At 35.6% G+C, this 19,620-nt stretch overlaps 1 protein-coding gene across 1 annotated transcript in view; it reads left to right on the top strand.

The window, feature by feature from the left end:
• Positions 1 to 5,212: 5,212 nt before the first annotated feature.
• The window catches only part of CPA (Subunits of heterodimeric actin filament capping protein Capz superfamily), a 52,728-nt gene continuing 38,320 nt past the window's right edge, over positions 5,213 to 19,620 (top strand). The window contains exons 1-5 of the mRNA XM_088979194.1: positions 5,213 to 5,612; positions 5,695 to 5,810; positions 6,283 to 6,372; positions 7,337 to 7,401; positions 18,328 to 18,486. Coding sequence (XP_088835320.1) covers positions 5,495 to 5,612; positions 5,695 to 5,810; positions 6,283 to 6,372; positions 7,337 to 7,401; positions 18,328 to 18,486 — 548 coding nt within the window. The 5' untranslated portion in view covers positions 5,213 to 5,494. The remainder of the gene's footprint in view (positions 5,613 to 5,694; positions 5,811 to 6,282; positions 6,373 to 7,336; positions 7,402 to 18,327; positions 18,487 to 19,620) is intronic.

A 19,620-nucleotide genomic window follows, 5' to 3' on the forward strand; every position in this document is an offset into this window, starting at 1 on the left:
TTAATAGTCAATTTTTTTTATAAACAATATAAGAAAAATGGTTGGAAATTGAGCCTGGCCATACCTCACCATTGATACAAGTGGTGATAAGTGAAAATGGAAAGGAAATGTAAGGAAGAAAACAGAGCATTATGGGTATTAAAAGTTTAAATGGGAAAATTTGGTATGGGAAATAAGAAGCGCTTATTGAAAATGTAAGAAGTCATAAGTCACCCATCAACAACTTTTTAGGGATGCTCTGGGTTTCTAAAGCCAACAAGTGCTAGAAACACTTATTTTAAGCCCCACCAAACATGACCTATGAATTCACTAACAATGCCATCCCTCAAGTAATGAATAATATTGTATACATACCTGATTTTTTGTAATGAGAAGTTAATGATAGTTGGGGAAAACCTCTTAAAATTCAGATTTGATGACCACAAAAGCCAACCACGACACCCTACATTAGCATGTTGGGAACATCCATTGTTCATTATGTTGTAATTCATGGATTATGTTTCCAATCATGCTTTAGTGTCTTGTGGTTAGCAGATCTTAGTGCTGAACCTAGGGATGAGCATTATTTGGTTAAAACTGAATAACCGAAAAAAAAAATCGGTTTTGGCTTTTTTCGTTTTTTGTTAAATTGGTTCAGTTTTTCAATTTTTGGAATTATAATTTTGGTTAACCGAACTTTTTATTATTATATGTAACATATAATATATTATATGCTTATACATCAATATATAATATATTAAAATTTGATTTCATAATATATAATATAATATATATGTATATAATAGAGTATATATTATTAAAATTCGGTTTTAACGAAAATAACCAAAAATTTTGGTTTTGATTATTTTGGTTTTTCTAAATTTTGATTTCGGTTCCGATTTTTATTTTTTTCAATTCGGTTTATTCGGAACCCCTAACTGTATCGGGTTGATCAAATTCATATCTCATGCTTGATCTAATTTGACCTAATTGATTGATTGATTGCATATTCTTATGTACCCGGTACTCTAACCTGAATCCGTTTTTTTTTTTTTTGCATTCGCAACGAAACTATGCTTTCTTTATATTGCAATATTTGCATAGACTTACATGCCTCAGTTCTTAATTATTTTGTACCTTCCAATATCAACCATCTCACCGTTAATTGTTAGTGTTTTACTTTTGAGTGATCAAATGAAAATAAATGGAGTGATCCCTTTAAGAAGAAAGGGAAATAATTCACTTCTTATTCGTCCAAGTAACTTGATAATGGGAGATATTTTAACATGCAACTAACTCTCCCAATGTGAGTTTGCCTTACATGTTGCAAGTTTAGAGCTTGGATAAAGGAGTGTTACGTCACATTGACAGTCGGACCAAAACATTTGCCAAAATCTTATAAATATGTATGGATGTATGGTGTTGATGATATGGGTGCAACTTTTTCAGGTTAGGGTTGTGATTTTGTCAAAATTTTAATGGATCCAACCCAAAGCTCAAGCCTGAAATAGTATAAACTGTTAACTCGGGGCAATCCGACTTGCACCCCTATTTGATGATGGTAAAATTCTTTAGTTTGTAAGTAGGCAATTGTTATACGGAAGATACATTATAACAAGCCATTTATAAATATACCTTATACTCATATAACAACTGATCCAGTGAGTTAACATAATGTCACTGGGCAGTAGGCCCATACACTCTTAACTTATACTCATAACAAGCCGAAATGCCTGCTTTGAGATCATTCTTTTCACAAAAGAGATTGCCATTTGGGATATTTTCCAACCCATGCACACTCCTATATTGATTTACTATTTATATTATCTAATCTTAATAGATTTGGTCCAACTTCTAATTCAAGATAACTGTTACATCCCTTAATTACAAAGCGACATGCATTTGTGCCCGTTACTTAAATGTTGTGATGGGATCTGCTCACCAGAGAACGCTCTTCACAACGACCTCACAACATTTCACCGTGTATTAGGATCATTTCCCATTAATATATACACACACACACAAAGATGATGATAGTGATAGTATTAATGTATTATTTTTTTTTTATAAATTTTGTGTAGTCTTTGTTTTTTTATTACTAATCAAATGCATATTGAAAATCCAAATCCGATTACATAAACACATAATCCAAATATGTGATAATCGGATCGACTTTTGAAGTTTCAAGTATCGTTGATAGGCCTATTTGCTCGATAGATTATTCTTTTTGTAATATTTAATTTTTTGGTGTATATTTTTTTGTTCACTTGTCAAAAAATGTAAAACTTAAATAGCGAGAATTGAATGAAATGAAAAGTGGTAGTTCAAATTACAATTTAAACCTTATAATTAAATAGTGACTAAATTAAAAAAAATGAGTATTTTAGTCAAAAGAAAGAGGGCAATTTTAATCCAAAAAAGTTTCACATTGCATTCACACTTTTATATATAATATAAAAAAGTAACCATTACCTATTTTGATTATATTAATAAAGTTGCACACTATTAGAGAGAGAAAAATAGAGACATTTGGATTTTCCAAGGCCTCTTATTTTACTGCATGTTATTGTTGAATTTAAAAAAGGCAATTAAGATAAAGAATGAAGGAGTAGTAATACAACATAATAAAGTCAAATATTAATAAATTGAGGTTAAACAATCAAACATAAAACAACAAAAAAAAAATATTATTTTAAAAATCTACTAAACCTCCACTTAAAACTAATAAATATTAACAAAACTTAGTAAAAAATTAAAAACACTAATAAAAATCAAACTCAATAAACACTAATAAAATTAAAAACATTTAAATTCCACTTAAAAGTCAAACTTAATAAACACAAATAAAGATAATAAAGTTTAAGTACTATGGTTTTAGTAATGTTATGATTTAAATATGGAATTGATATATTGTAAATAGAACCCATATTTTAATGTTATGTTTGTTTTATTTATTATTAATTTTTATTAGATAGCTTTGTATTAATATATTTTTAATTAATTAATAAATAATATTATTAAAATTAATAAATTTTATGAGTTGAGACCTTTATTGTGCATAGTGCCCATATTACACAAGAGACATATATAAGATAGAAGATTCATAAAATTTGTATAAAATAAAAAAAAATTATAAAAAATTAAAATGTAGAACCCTTTTTTATCATTTATATGAAGAAGACAAGCTAAACAAGTTTGTATAAAAACCTGTAACGTGTGATACACAACATACAATAATAATAATAATAATAATAATAATAATAATAATAATAATAATAATAATAATAATAATAATAATAATAATAATAATGATGATGATGATGATGATGATGATGATGATGATGATGATAATAATAATAAGTTATATATAATTTGAAACCTAATAACTATAATTAATAAAAATTACTAAAGTTAATAAAGATATTAAAATTTAGTAAGATTTTATCTAGCAACTATTAAAAGTTTAGAAATTAATAAAAAATAGTATTAATTTTTACTTAAGGATGACCATTTTTAAGAGTTAGTATAATTATTATTAATAGGATAATTAAAATATTATTAATGATAAGATAATAATAAAATAACAGTACTATAATAAAATATTATCACAATAATAATAGCAAACAAAGATATATAATAATAATAATAATGTATAAATAAAATATTAATACAATATATTTTGGGGAGAAAAAATAGTTTTAGGTATAATAGTATTACTACTAACTAAGTAATAAATAAATAATAAAATAAAATATTAATACTAGTAATTAAAAAATATTAATATAAATTGTTCATTATAAATAATAACATAATAATAAGTATTAATAAAATAATAAAATGGTTAGTTGATAACAATTCAAACTCCTAATGAACCAAACAATAACAACTAGAATCCAATAATTATGTATACATATATATTATGCATAACTATATAAAGTTTATAACTGATAAATTTAATATTTTATATTTATATACATTTATTATACATATATGCTTTAAAAATAATTGATTTTTTCTAAAATTTATTTATTTTTGTCATTTTAAACATAATAAGATGGTTATAGATTAAATGCAAAAATGATCTAAAACAATCAAATGCAAAATGTGAATTTATATTTCATAATCAAATGCAGATGCGATGAAGATGCTGTTGGTTCAAATTTGAATTCAAACCATTTACAATCCTGTGTCTACATTGTGTGGGGTTGGTGTATATTTGAGCTAACTTAGAAGAAAATAGTTGCTTGAGCCCGAAAGTCTGTTGGTTTAACCAATTTTAGACTAAGTTATAAATAATCACTCATAAGCAGGAGTCTTAAGACATTTATAATTAGGTCTTTAATAATTTTAATATTTTAATTAAATTTTAAATAGAATTTAATTGGTTTATTTTATTAATTTTAATATGTATATATATATTTACTTTTTATTATTATTTTATGAATTTCTTAATTTTTAATAGTTCTTAGATAAAAATTTGCTAAAATTTAATTTTATTTATTAGGTTTCAAATTTTAGTTTTATGACAATTAACCAATTAATAAGATTTGAGTGTAAATAGGGATGACAACGGTCCCCATCCCATTGGGTACTCAACTTCCTTGATCCAATGAGATTGAAGATGAATATTGCCTCGACAAATATAACAATCAATTTCCATTATTTTACTTTTCTTTTATAAATCTCATACATCGCACGGGTCCCCGCTATTAATAATATATAAGTGTTGTAGTGAGAGTAGATCTGAACTCTTAAATAGAGGTGTAAAGTGGGCCGTGTGGTTGGCGCAAAGTGTGGGCTATGCTATGCTGGCCCGCGGGCCATGCCACCCTCCCAAGTGAAAATTTTGGGGGTCCATCCCACGGCCCAGGCCTGTGTGGGCCCGTGTCATGTAGTGTCGTGCCATGGGCCAGGCTGGCCCGTGGGCCAAGCCTTGGCCCAAGTTGTGCATGGACCGGGCCAATCCAGATTTGCTATGCACAAAGCGCGACTCGCACTAACCTAACAGTACCTGCAGCCGCAAACATCGAGAATAGCTTATATAATTCATGAGGAGATATTCTCAATGCACGGCTGAAACATTCTATGAAATTGGTGTCAGGCGCGCTCCAAGTAAATCTGAATTCTCTGGTCCCCAAGGTCACTTTGAAGCCATTGGTCCACGTGTTATTACCAGATGCAACCGCAGGAACTGTAGGACCACAATAATTTATAATACTCTCTGGAACACCGTATTAAAACTCTTACTCGAAGTGACGAGCAGAGTTCACACGAGTGCGCCACACAGATCACTCCGCCTGCTCGTTGCAATCTCATCCTCCCAATTTCTCATTCTCATTTCTCACTCCCACCAATCGAAATCATTTGAACTCTCAGATTCTCCCAACTTTACAGGTAATACGGAGTGCTCGTCCTGTCTGTGGGTAATACGATTACGCGTTTCACTTTCCAGTTTCTACGTGAGGAACACAGGTAGTGTCCCGAAGATCCCATCCCATCTGAGATCTCCTCAATCATGTCTGAAGAAGATTCTCAGGAACCAGAATCAGAACTCACCGAGGAGCAGAAGACGGAGATTGCCAAATGGTTTTTGTTAAATTCTCCCTCCGGAGAAATCCAATACGTCGCCAAAGGTCTCGAATCTAACAATACTTCAAATTTACAATCTGTTTGTTTTGCGTCCGTCATTGTTGATAGTTCCTTCGATTTTTTCAGACATTCGATCCGTTTTAATGGATGAAAATGTCTATAACATGGCGGTTTCAGAAGCATTTCCTCTTTACAACAAAACTCACATGATATCCCTTGAAATGCCCAACAGAAGTGGAGCTGTAAGCTTGGCAAATTATTATTTTATTGTTATTGATCGAGTTTAGTCTGCAACTGCATTTCTGTAGTTGTCTTATGCAGTTAATTGAGGTAGAATGCAGCTTGAAAGGAAAATTAGAGTTTCATTGTAGACTTAGAATTTATTTTATGAAAATCACACTTCGATAGCTAGATTAGATATTTGAACTTTCAGTGCATCTTGGTCGTTGTCCCTGAGCGTTTTGATGAGCGTGACTCGGCATTTACATGCAAGATATAAAATACCTTTCTATGATTTCATGCAAATTGGATGTGCCATTGGGGGGGGGATGTACATTTTTCAAAATTATATTCCCTGAGCGTTTGGAGCATGATAAATACTCAATAAATTTCCATTTCAGACTATTTTATGCTTAATATCACATTTATCTGAGGCTTCACTACCTTATATGTTACGTGTATCTTATCTCTATATATATCATATTATGCATTTAGGTGATTGTTACATCATTTGGCGAACTTAATGACAATGAGTATCTTGATCCCAGAACCGCCCAAGTTGCTAAAGTTAATCACATCAAACAGGTAAATATCTACTTTATCCAAGAAAGTTGCATTCTGCTTTTGTTTGTTTGTCTTAAGAATGGTTGCTATGGAGCAATTTTCTTGGACAAAACTTGGAGGGATTGTTTTTTTGAATTTTATCTGTAAACTTGGATTATTTCACCTGGGAAGACTTCTTTTTTCATCCATTACTGGTCCACTGCTTATTGATCAATCCAACAAATGGTTTTCTAATAAATGTAGCATTAGATAGTTAGATACTCATTTTATGATTCTGTTAACACATTCTGTGATTCTATTCTTTTAGTTGTTATTCCATTACCTTTATTCTTCTTACCCCTGTAGATTGCCATCTAGATCTGAGTGAAAAATAATGAAGTTTTCCATGGAAGATAAGCCTTCTTTAGACAAGAATCAAAACTGCAAAATGTAGGAATAGTACAGTAAAACATCATGATATGAAGGAATATCATAAATATAGCTAATTGATGGTGTTGATTACTGCAGCTTGAACTATTTTTCTTATACAGGCTTTGTTTAAGGCTAAAAAGAAGAGAAAACCTGCCAATGACCTGGTGGTTGAGATGATCATGCAGCATTACTTTACTCCCACAGTGGGGACACAATTTCAAATTTGTGGAATTGCAGGCTCTTTGTGCTATGGACAGTGAGCCCTACGTTCACCCTCCCCCATCCCCACCCCCTTTGCCCCTATAACTTGCATTAATTGACTGACCCCAGCTGTTCAAGTACCAGGAGAAAGGAAGGAAAAAATGAACCCATAAAAAGATGAGAATATATATGTAGGATCCCCACCCATCCACATGCAAGAAGAAAAAACCCAAATAATGATAAAATTCCTTTTCTTTTACTCTTTCTCTGTTTTAATCAATAGTCATGGATGCATCTTTCTTCTATTTTCTTTTTATTTTGCTTTTTTGGGGTTTAATTTCAAGTAGTTAGACAATAAATTTGCTTAATTCAGGCTTGTACAGACGTGAGACCAGCTACTGATGAGGAGCTTCCATCCTTCTATATTGAGCAGTTTCGGTATGTTATTATACATTAATTATGTAACAAATTCTTCCATATTAATAGATTGGAAAAATTTTATCAAGTGGTTCTCTGTTTTATTCTATTGCTCAAGAATATAATTAATTGAAAACAAATACTCCCAATTCTTTTGGTGTTTGTTGAGAATGTGTATTGTGAGCAGGGGCCTTTTGGGTTTTTAATATTTTTCTTGTATATGGGTGCCTTCTTAGGGGAATTTGTGTAATTTTACCAGACAATATAAAGTGCCTTTTTGGGGTGTGAATAGTAACTCACCCTACTCTTTCAAAGACAGTATGAAGTGCCTTCTTCTTCTTCTTGTAAGAGTTTCCTCTACTGACCCTTGAACCCAATAAGACTTGCTGACCTCAGACCATTGACAGATGATGTCAGTAGTCTGTACAAGTGCCGACGGGAACCATTGAAACTGGTTCAGTTTTGTGTGCCTTGTTTTTAGAGAGTTTTTGGTATGATTCTCGTCGCCAATTGATGCTTCCTTGATTTTTCCCAGATTTTTCAATTAGAAATTATAGAAAGCTAGAGGTTCGATGTATGGACCTTTTCCTCCCCATTTGAGGTGTTTCTTGCTTGAGACCTTTTACTCTTAGGTTGTTTTTCTTTTCTAGAGTTATTGGAGATTTTTTTTTGGGATATTGGAGTGCTGAACTGTGTTAGTGGGTCTAATGTATGTGCTGGTTGGATATTGGAGTGCTGTAGGGCTGTTGTGTAGCTTGACCAAAGATGTGAATCAGTCCTCTAATATCAAGATTAAAACTTAGTGATTAGCAGAATAAAACAGGTCTGAATAACAGTATAAGAGAGGAAGATGGCGAAGAGAAGAGGTAAGAGAAGAAGAAGTTGAATTAGTCACCCTTCTCCTCTAACCCTATTTTTTATTAATATCTAAAAAATTGATGATGACAAGTATACCCTTAAGTGGGCGGCCAACTTGGCAGTTACATAAAGAAAATAAAATAAGAACAAATAACATGCCCATTAAGTGAGGCCCATCAACATAAAATAAAAGGTAAAATAAAGGATATCACACGAAAGGCTGTTAGGGCCCATTCGGCCCAGTCTCTTTACACTCTCCCTCAAGTTGAGCATAGATGTCAATCATGCCCAACTTGCTTATATAGTGTGTCAATTTCCCCCTGGGAACTTCTTTGGTCAAAATATCAGCCAGTTGCTCTTCTGATGTGATAAATGGTAAACAAACTTCTCCTGAAGAGACTCTTTTCCTTATGAAATGCCTATCAACCTCAATGTGCTTAGTTCTGTCATGTTGAACAGGATTTATGTGCAATGTTGATAGCGGCTTGGTTGTTACAATAGAGCATCATTGGTTTCTCGTAGTCCACCCTCAATTCCTCTAGAAGGATTGTAGCCATAGTAATTCTGACACACCATGAGCCATTGCCCTGTATTCTGCTTCAGCTGAGGATCTAGCAACTACTAATTGTTTCTTACTCCTCCAAGACACAATATTCCCAGCAACCAGAGCACAATAACCAGAGGTGGACCTTCTGTCATCAATACTTCCTGCCCAATCTGCATCAGTAAAGGCTTCCAGCTTCATGTGACCATGCTTAGCAAATAGAATACCTTTCCCTGGAGTACCTTTCAAGTAGCACAGAACCCTCTCTGCAGCAACTAGATGAGTATCTCTGGGAGAATGCATAAACTGGCTGATAACACTTACTGCATAGGAAATATCTGGCCGAGTCATGCAAAGATATAACAACTTCTCAAGCAGTCTCTGAAACACTCCCTTGTCAGACAAATGTTCACCATCTGTGGCAGAAAGCTTATGATTAGGATCAATGGGAGTGGAGATGGGTTTAGCTCCAAGTTTACCAGTTTCAGCAAGAAGATCAAGGACATATTTGCGCTGAGATATGAATATACCATCCTTAGATCAAGCAACTTCAATGCCCAGGAAATACCAAAGATCTCCCAAATCTTTGATTTCAAATTCAGAGTTAAGAAACACTTTTAGTTTACTGGCCTCTTCAATGTCATTACCCGTGACCACAAGATCATCAACATAAACAATCAAGAAGGTCACCAAAGAATCATTTCTCTTCAAGAACAGTGTATGATCAGATTGTGTTTGAATGTAGCCAAAGGAGACAAGAGCAGTCCGAAATCTCTCAAACCAAGCCTGAGGAAATTGTTTGAGACCATAAAGGGATTTGTGTAGTTTATACACCTTGCCTTTCATTTCTTTCCCATACACTCCTGGAGGTAGAGACATATAGACCTCTTCATGCAGTTCTCCATTCAAGAAGGCATTTTTAACATCAAACTGGTGTGGGGGCCAATCAAAAGTAGTTGCTAGAGAAAGTAAAACCCTGACTGAAGTCATCTTAGCTACAGGAGTAAATGTCTCAAGATAGTTAATGCCATACATTTGGGTGTAACCCATATCAACCAACCGAGCCTTAAACCTCTCAACATAGCCATCATAGTGATATTTAATAGTAAACACCCATTTACAACCCATTGGTTCCTTCCCTTTCGGCAAGTCCACAATATCCCAGGTATGATTCTTATGCAATGCATCAAGTTCGGTCATCATAGCATCCCTCCATTCAGCTTGAGATAAAGCTTCTGGTACAGACCTGGGTATCACATGGGAAGAAATAGAGGCAAGAAAAGAGTAATAGGAAGGGGAGAGAAGGCTGTAAGATAAGTGTTTGGAGATACAATGGGCTGTACACTTCCGCTTGCCCTTGTGAAGAGCAATAGGAAGGTCAAGGTCTGGAACAGTTAGAGATGGGTCAGTAGAGGGCTGATCTGTTTCCTCAGGAATGATGGGAGTGGCAAGATGCTCTTTTGAAGGAGTGGAAACAACTTGCACATGTCTAAATCTCTGCCTTTGGTACCACCTCTGGAGAGCAGGAGCAAAAGCAGGAGGGGGAGCAGGGACATCAGGGGTAGGTCCAGTGGAAGAGGTGGACACCCCATGATCGGACTCACAAGGGATGGGAAGAGGAATAGCTGGAGACATAGCAAAATACTCATCAGATTTCTCCCCCTTAGGAGGAATACTAAAGAAGGGAGTCAACTCTGCAAAGGTGACATCCCGAGATACAAAGTGGGTGCCACGAACTGGATCAAAATAACAATAACCCTTCTGTGTGGAAGCATATCCCAGAAATACGCACTTATGAGCCTTAGGTTCAAACTTATGCCTTTGGTGACTATGAATATGCACATAGCAAGTACACCCAAACACACGGAGAGGAAGAGAAAAGAGATCCTCATCCGGGAAGAGAAGACTAAAGGGGGTTTTAAATCCAAGGACCCAGGAGGGCATACGATTGATCAGAAAGGTAGCAGTAAGAATAACATCTCTCCAAAACTTTATAGGAACATGGGATGCAAATAAGAGGGTTCTGGCAACCTCAACCACATGCCTGTTTTTTCATTCCGCCACCCTGTTTTGTTGTGGAGTGTAGGAACATGAACTTTGGTGAATAACCCCAAAAGTTTCAAGATAGGTGGAGAGGGTTCTCTCAAAATACTCCTTAGCATCGTCAGAGCGGAATATTTTGATACGGGTATTAAATTGGGTGAGGATTAGTTCATGAAAATTTTTCACAATAGTTGGTACTTCATCCCTGGATTTCATGAGATAAATCCAAGTGTAACGTGAATAATCATCAATAAAAAGGATAAAGTACCTGTAACCCCCCATGGTTGGCATGTGATATGGCCCCCACACATCAGGGTGAACAATATGGAAAGGAGAAAATGATCTTTTATTGCTAATTGAATAGGAATGTCTACAATGTTTTGCCAGCTCACATGATTCACAATGAATACTTGATAAAGACACTCCTTTAAACATATCTAGGAACAGATGACTCAAAACAGAAAAGGACAAGTGACCAAACTGAAAATGACATAATAAAATTTTGTTAACGGACTTTGACACGACTGACTCTAAGGCAACTCCATGAGGTGGTCCCAAAGCATGATCTGGTGTGTCCAGCAAGTATATTCCGTTCGCCTCATGGCCACTCCCAATCATCCTCTGAGACTACAGGTCCTGAAAAACACAATGAGTGGGAAAGAAGGTTATGCTGCAATTCATTGACTTTGTTAAGCTACTAATATATAAGAGGTTTGTGTTAAGCTTAGGGACATGAAGAACAGAAGATAAGAACAGAGTGTCAGAGGTCTTTATATCACCTTTACCAGAGATGGGGGCAAGGGACCCATCGACAAGGTATATTTTCTCTTTCCCAGAGAGGAGGTGATATGAGCAAAACAAGTTAGATAGGCTGGTCATATGGTCTGATGCACCGGAATCAATAATCCAAGGGATTTTATGATTACTTGAAGCTGAAGCATGATTCGTAGAAGCACGAGTACCTGAGTGAGCAAAAGCCGATGAAGATGATGTACTGGTGGAAGGGTGAGTCGAAGAAACCGTAGCTTCCAGGTGATTTAGGAGCCTTCCATACTTCTCAAAATCTAGCTTCATTGCAGCCAACTGCTCAATAGTGGATTTTTCTTCACTTTCCTTACTTCCCCCTTTAGGCACTTTAGTAGCATTAGCAGTCTTGGATTTTCCCACCTGACTGCCCTTCTTAAGGTTATTATTGTTCTTGAACCTATCAGGAAGAAGTTCAGGATGAAGCTTCCAGCAGGTGTCCTTTGTATGCCGTGGTTTCTTGCAATATTCACACACCTGCTCTCTTTTCTCAGTAGGGCCCTTCGGTTTCATTCCCGCATGTGCAAAATGGACTCTGCAACTGCACCTGCCGCCTACTCTCCTCACTACTTATCATATCATATGCCTGTGAAAGAGTAACCTCATCCCTGGTCAAAATGTTCTATTTGATAATATCAAACTCAGGGTTGAGTCCAGTGAGAAACTCAAACACCCTATTTCTCTCCACTAGCTTTCTATACATTTCAGCATCCTTTTTACTCTCCCATACCACTGTCTCCATAACATCAATTTCTTGCCATAGGGATTTTAGTATAGAGTAGTAGATTACCACACTCTTCTCCCCCTGTCTCAGGTTCTTTACATCACTTTTTAATTTGTATGCTCTGGCTACATTCAATTTCTGTGAATAGGTCTCAGTTACACTGTTCCATATCTCCTTAGCTGAAGACATCCAGAGATAGTACTGGCTTATATGGGGTTGCATAGAGTTGACTAACCATCCTATAACAGTATAGTTCTCTTGCATCCATCTTTCAAATTCAGGGTCTGTCTCTTCGGGTTTTACCTTGCTGCTTGTGAGATACCCGAGTTTTCCTCTACTACAAACATAGATTTTTATAGACTATGCCCAAGCAAGATAGTTCGTCCCATCTAGCTTAATTGTGGTAACACCAGTCAAAACGGAATCTACTGAAACAGGTCCAGAAACTGGCACCTGCTTGAACTCACTTCCATATGCCTCCATTAATCAAACGGAAATCAAAGAACAAAAAATTTTGACTTTGTAAACTTACTTGAAGTCAAACCAGAACTTGGGTGCTTGAAAAACTAGGGTTTTGCTCCGTCCAACAGATGAGAGGAAGAGAGAAGACACTGCCGCACCTACCAAACTAACACAAACTCTTCCAAGCCAGAACCGCCCTCCTTTAGCAGTCACAAGACACCTTCCAAGCATAGAGCGCCACACCCAGGCTTCACCTTTCCTGGTAACCTTGAAACTCTCTAGTCAGCTAGGGTTTTGGGCAGCAGCAGAACAACATCACTTCTTGGCAAAATCTGGCCATAACTAAACTCTCCAAACCCTTCTACCAACTAGGCAAGTGATTCTCTTTTCTATAGAGAACCTATCTCTCCATACACTCTCTTGATTTTAGAGTGTACAAGAACAAAGAAAAAAAGGAAGAGGAACTGAACCTGCTCTGATACCAAGATGTGAATCAGTCCTCTAATATCAAAATTAAAACTTAGTGATTAGCAGAATAAAACAGGTCTGAATAATAGTATAAGAGAGGAAGATGGCGAAGAGAAGATGTAAGAGAAGAAGAAGTCGAATTAATCACCCTTCTCCTTTAACCCTATTTTTTATTAATCTCTAAAAAATTGATGATGACAAGTATACCCTTAAGTGGGCGGCCAGCTTGGCAGTTGCGTAAAGAAAATAAAATAAGAACAAATAACAGGCCCATTAAGTGAGGCCCATCAACATAAAATAAAAGGTAAAATAAAGGATATCACACGAAAGGCTGTTAGGGCCCATTCGGCCCAGTCTCTTTACAACCATGACAAATGGAATCATCTAATATAAATTGCTTCTAGAGTGCTCCTAGTTAATGCATATATTTCTAATGGTATGATCCCCATTGTAAAACTTGATGGAACCAATTTTCTAGAATTGTCCCAGTCTGCTAAGCTTACCATCGAAGGAAGAGGTAAGCTAGGGTTCATTATAGGCAAGGAAGTGAAACCGAAATCTGATGATCTCAAGTTTGTCAAGTGAGAACAAGATAATTATCTGGTTATGTCACGGCTGGTCTATTCAATGCAATCGCATATTGCTTGTAACTATATGTTTCTCCCCAGTCCCCACTACCAAGGACATTTAGGATCATGTTACCGCTACGTATTGCCATGTAATGAACATGCTCGAGTCTACCAACTTCAAAAAGAAGCTTGCAATATGTGTAAAGGGGAGAGGACAATGGCTATGTACTTCTCTTCCTTACAATCCCTTTGAAAAGAAATGTATCATTTAGACTCCTTGGAATGGAAGAATCCTAAGAATGACAAATAGTACAAAAAATACATTGAGAAGAATAAAGTTTTTCACTTCTTGGCAGGTTTGAATGTAGAGTGATTTTACTTGGAAGCATATCTTGAGTACGGATATTGTTTCTCTTGCCATAGAATACTCCTTGGTGCAGGGAGAGGAGAGTAGGAGGGCTGCCATGACGCAAATTGCAATCGGCGAACTTTCTACTTACATGTTTGCTAAACCCAAGCAAAGTGTTAACAAATAGGGTGTAAATGAGAAGACTGATGAAGTGTCTGAGTGAATATTGCAAGAAATCAAAACACACTAAGGACTGATGTTGGAAGCTGAACCCCCCGTTTAAAGCTTGAGATGTTTAAAACAACTAAGAAAGGAAATGCTCATCTTGCTACTGGGGGAGTTGATTGTCTATCTCCTTGTGTTTAGGCTCCTTCACATGATTCTTGTGATGTGATGGAGAAGCTCAGGAGCCTACACTCAGCTTGAGAAGATTAGGTCCTCTACCTCTATGGGCTTTAGTAATTCTTTCAGCGCTTTTGCTAAAACAGGTATTGCTCTTGCTTGTCAGCCCTAATATCCTAACTCTTGGATTTTGGACTCTAGAGTTAGTTCTCACATGACTGGTATATTCTCCCACTTTACCTCTTATAAACTGGCTTCAAGGAAAGGTGATATCATTGTAGCTAATTGATCATAGATTCTAATTTTTGGTTTGGGTGAAGTTAAGCTCACTCATAATCTTTCAATGAGCTCTGTCCTTCATGTTCCACAATTGCACAAAACCCTTTTATTTGTTAGTTCCCTTACCAAATCCCATAACTATTAAGTGACCATTTCCCCTTCCATTTTGATTTTTAGGACTTGAGCATGGGGAGGACGATTAGAACTAGGCATGAAGCTGATGGAGTTTATCTTTTTGATCATGTTCATGAGCAAGGATTATTGTGCTAGATTGAGTTACGTAAAATGGGAATCTAAGTCTTTTAAAACTGTGGCACCGTTAACTTGGTCATATGTTTTTTAAGTCTATTAAGTTTTTGTTTTCGAACTTGTGTCAATCTGTGCCCAATTCAAGTCTACAATGTGAAATTTGTCATCTCTTAAAGAAATGTAGAACTACATATTATGCAAGTAACAGAAAAAGTGATGTTGCTTTTAATTTGATACATACTAATGTTTGGGCCCCATATTCTTTCCCTTGCATGGGTGGCAACAAATACTTTATCTTGTTTATTGGTGATAACTTAAGATACACTTCGTTATATTTGATGAAGAGCAGAGATGAAATCCCCTCCATTATTCATTTTTTTTAAATGGTGGAAACACAATTTGAAAAGAACATCAAAATAATAAGGTTTGACAATGTTAAGGAATGCTTTGAAAAGCATTTATGAAGCTTTCTTGAAGAAAAGGCATCAAAACTCATGTTTCCATACCCCTTGACTGAATGGTGTAGCAAAGAGAAAAATTAAACATGTGGTTGAAGTGGCCAATAGGGGTGAGCAAGAAAAATCGAAAAACCGAACCGAAAATCTGGTTAACCGGACTGGTCGATTTCGGTTTCAGTTTGGTATTTAAAAAAACCAAAGGTACCGGTCCGGTTTTGGTTAACCAATATAGAAAGCCAACAGTTAACCGAACCAATCGGTATACATATATTTCTATATATTTTATGTATATTATATATTATATATTATATATTATATATTTTCTACATATTGTAAATTAATAAATATGCATCATATATAAAATATATATTTATAATATATAATATTATTTATTATTTAAATATAATATTTTATATATTTTTAGTTTTTTATTATATATATTTTATAATATATATTGTAAATATAAAAAAAACCAAAAAACGACGAACCAAATCAATGGTTAACCGAACCAATTGATCGGTTAACTAGTCGGCTTTGGTTCGGTTTCGGTTACCAGTTTCCCAGAAATTGGTAATACCAATTCTGTTTAAAAAATAGGCCTATGGTTCAGTTAATTGAGCTGTGAGCACCCCTAGTGGCTAGGGGGCTACTTTTTCAGATGTATGTGCCCACTCGCTTCTGGGGAGATGTTGTTGAAGCAATGATGCATCTCATTAGTAGGCTTCCTTAATGGATTCTACATCTTTAGTCCCCTCATCAACTTTTATTTCCTAATGAAGTAATGATCCCATTTTTTTTGCCTTCCTCTCCGAGTCTTTGGGTGTAGTTGTTTTGTTCATGATACGAGTCATTCTTGTCTCATACTTGATCCCAAATCCATTAAGTGCGTTTTTCTTGGTTATTCTCCAGTCCAAATGGGATACAGGTGCTTTGACTCCCACTCTAGTCGACGATATGTGTCCAAAGATGTTACATTTCTTGAGTTTACTTTTTTTCTAACCACTTCGCCCTTCTTTTCAGGGGGAGAGTATCAATGAAGATCAAACTCTATTTTGTTTTCTTGTTCCTACCTCTATTGGATACTCTTGGTCCGTCTTCCCTTCTTCCTGCAATGGTAGTACTTTTGCTCCTCCTCCTCCTCCCCTTGTTCCTCAGCAACGACCTTGGTAGCAATGGTTCTTCAAGCGCAGAAGAAGGATTGCTCCTGAGGTTGAAGGTCAACAACAATTTGATCACCCAACTCCAAGTAACCTTGAACTTGAATTTTCTATTCCTTCAGGTATTGAGCTTGATTGCTCTCAAGATGACCTTGACCTTCCCATTGCAATTTGAAAAGGAAAAATGAAGTGTACTATCTATATCATTACTAACTATGTTTCTTATGATGTCCTATCACATTCATACTATGCCTATATGTCTGCCATTTCTACTATTTCTATTCCTCACAATGGAAGGATACTGTGAACCAAGAAATGGAGGTCCTCATAAAGAACCAAAATTGGGAGATTGTCCCTCTCCTTGAAGGTAAGGTCTGAATGGGTTGCAAGTGGGTGTATATAGTTAAACATTGAGCTGATGGCTCAATGAGAAGATAAAAAGCTAGGTTGGTGGTAGAAGGGTATACCCAAACATATGGGATTGATTATTAGGAGCCTTTTGCACCCGTGGCTGGGTAAGATGAACTCCATTCGAGTGTATTTGTGGCCTTTGTACCAGATGGATGTGAAGAATGCCTTCTTCAATGGAGATCTTCAAGAAGAGGTCTACATGGATCTTCCCTGGGGAGTAAGCTTCCATGATAGTGAGGGGAAGGTTTGTCATCTAAAAAAAAATCCTTTCATGGGCTCAAGCAATCTCCTAGGGCTTGGTTTGGTAAATTTAGAAAAGCTATTCTTAAAATGGGGTTCACTTAATCACAGGTAGATCATACTCCTTTTATAAGAAGGATTAATGGCCTAGTAACTCATTTTGTAGTGTATGCTGATGATATTGTTGTCATTAGAGATGATAACTCTGGAATTGTTCAGCAGAAGTCTTTCCCTCTGGATGTTGTGCATGGCAGGGCATTCTTAAGCACCTCTCTATCAACTTAGAAGTGAGGAAACAGGGTGTGGATTGGGAATATAGATTTTGTAAGGTTTGTATTCTTCACTTTGAACTTCCTCATACAACATGGCTGTATTTTTGGGGTTACAGACTTATAGTGGAAGGGATGAAGAGTGTTTCTAGATGGTGACCTATGTGGTTCTACTGCCTAAACTTTAGGAGATATTTCAGTGATCTTATGGAAAAGATCTAGAAAATGCATGTTTCTTTTAGCAAAACAATCCACAGCTCAGTTGTGCCTACCTCTTAAGGATTCAGTTTCATTTCCTTGAATACTTTTGGACAACATGCATGACCTTTTAAATGTTATGGTAAGGACTAAAGAGTATCATATGCTATTGAATTTCATACTGTTTGTAATATGTTGGAGTATTTGGATGACAGGAGAATAATATGCACAGTTTGAAGGAAAGAATTTGTCCAAGTCTTTAAGTATAGGAAGGATATATAATCTTTTTTATACTCATCCATTTCCTATTTGGTGGGTTTCACAATTTGAATTCAACAATCTTTTGTCATGACCATAATGATATTAATTATTTTGGATTCTTCATCTACTGAGTAGGTGTATGGCTGTATGCATGTTTCATATTGGATAGACCATGCTATCCTTTTTTTTATTGGTATAGGGCTCCTTGGTGAGAAAAATAAATATTTCCTTATGTAACTCTTTATTACATGGTTCATGGCAGATGTGCTCTAGATTCAGAACTCATAAAATATGTTAGCGAAGCTTATCCAAAAGGTGCCTGCTCGGTATACTGCACTAATGGAAAAGATGCAGAACCAGGGTCTAATTTTGAACTTACAGTGGTGATTTCTGCTGCTAGACACAGCCCACAGAATTTTTGGTGTGTTATTTTATAAACTGCTGTAATGAATTCTACTGGTTCTTTTTCTCCTTATTTCTGGAAAGTTTTCATCTGGTGCAATAATTTGTTATAGTTTAGCATCATTTATCTTATCTTGTGCAATTCTTTTAGTATGAAGATCAAATGTAAGCCTTATGTTATAACTTTTTATTAGTTGTAATGACATGAAGATTCAGTGGCTCAAGTGTACATTAGGGAACTTTTATTAAGTGAATGAATGTACCAAGCATTTTAGTTTTATGGTATGATGTCTATCCATATTAATCACCATCGGTATGCATGTTTCTAAAGGTCCTCCCAACTGGGGATGGGGCTGCAAAATGCTAATGAACACATGGTTCAGTGATGAATACTTCATCTTATAAGAATTGTTTTTTAATATCTAGTTTATCTTTTAAGCATAAAAACAAGGAGTGCAGTACAGTATAATTGCCATGGAAATTTATAATATACTGTATGTTGTAGCAAATAAATGCTTGAATGTCAGGATACGTGTGATAGATATATTACTATTTAACTAGCATGTGTATCAGGGAAGCAAACAAAGGGATGGTGCTGTTAGAAGGATTGGGGGTGATTGAAGGGTTCAAGGAGTTTGTGGAAGGTGCAAGTAACAAGGGCAAACAAAATAGCTGGAAAGAGTTTCTCTCTCAGAAACTGGAAGAAGATTTGTAGTAGAATGTAAGAGAAATTCTGAAGGCTTTTTCATATCTTTGACAGAATTTTTTGGCAAGGGTAGGAAGCAGATGGTCTGTTTCCCAGAGGGAAGGAAACATCAGGGCTGGAAGGAAGTTCACGGGGTATTATGTGAACTGATGCAATGGTTGGGTGCTAAAAGAGAAGGAAACTGAAAAGAAAAAAAGGAAGATAAACAGTTCTACTAGCCAGGAGAGAAATAATAAGCAAGAGGCTCTTATAGTAACAGCTGGAGCAGGTAAACACAGAATGGGAGCAAATCTAGAGAGAGAAGATTAGGAAAGTAAACTGATAGTTAAAGCATCAGCTTGGATTGTAGATTGGAGGAAAGTTGCAGATTTGTTAACAGCAAGTTTGAAGTTGAAGAGTATGTTTATCTTAACCCCTTTTGAGAAAGATAAGGCACTGCTGGACTTG

The sequence above is a fragment of the Nelumbo lutea genome, chromosome 3 (assembly GCF_056320005.1).
Source record: "Nelumbo lutea isolate HS-2025 chromosome 3, American lotus-T2T, whole genome shotgun sequence".
Classification (NCBI taxonomy): Eukaryota; Viridiplantae; Streptophyta; class Magnoliopsida; order Proteales; family Nelumbonaceae; genus Nelumbo; species Nelumbo lutea.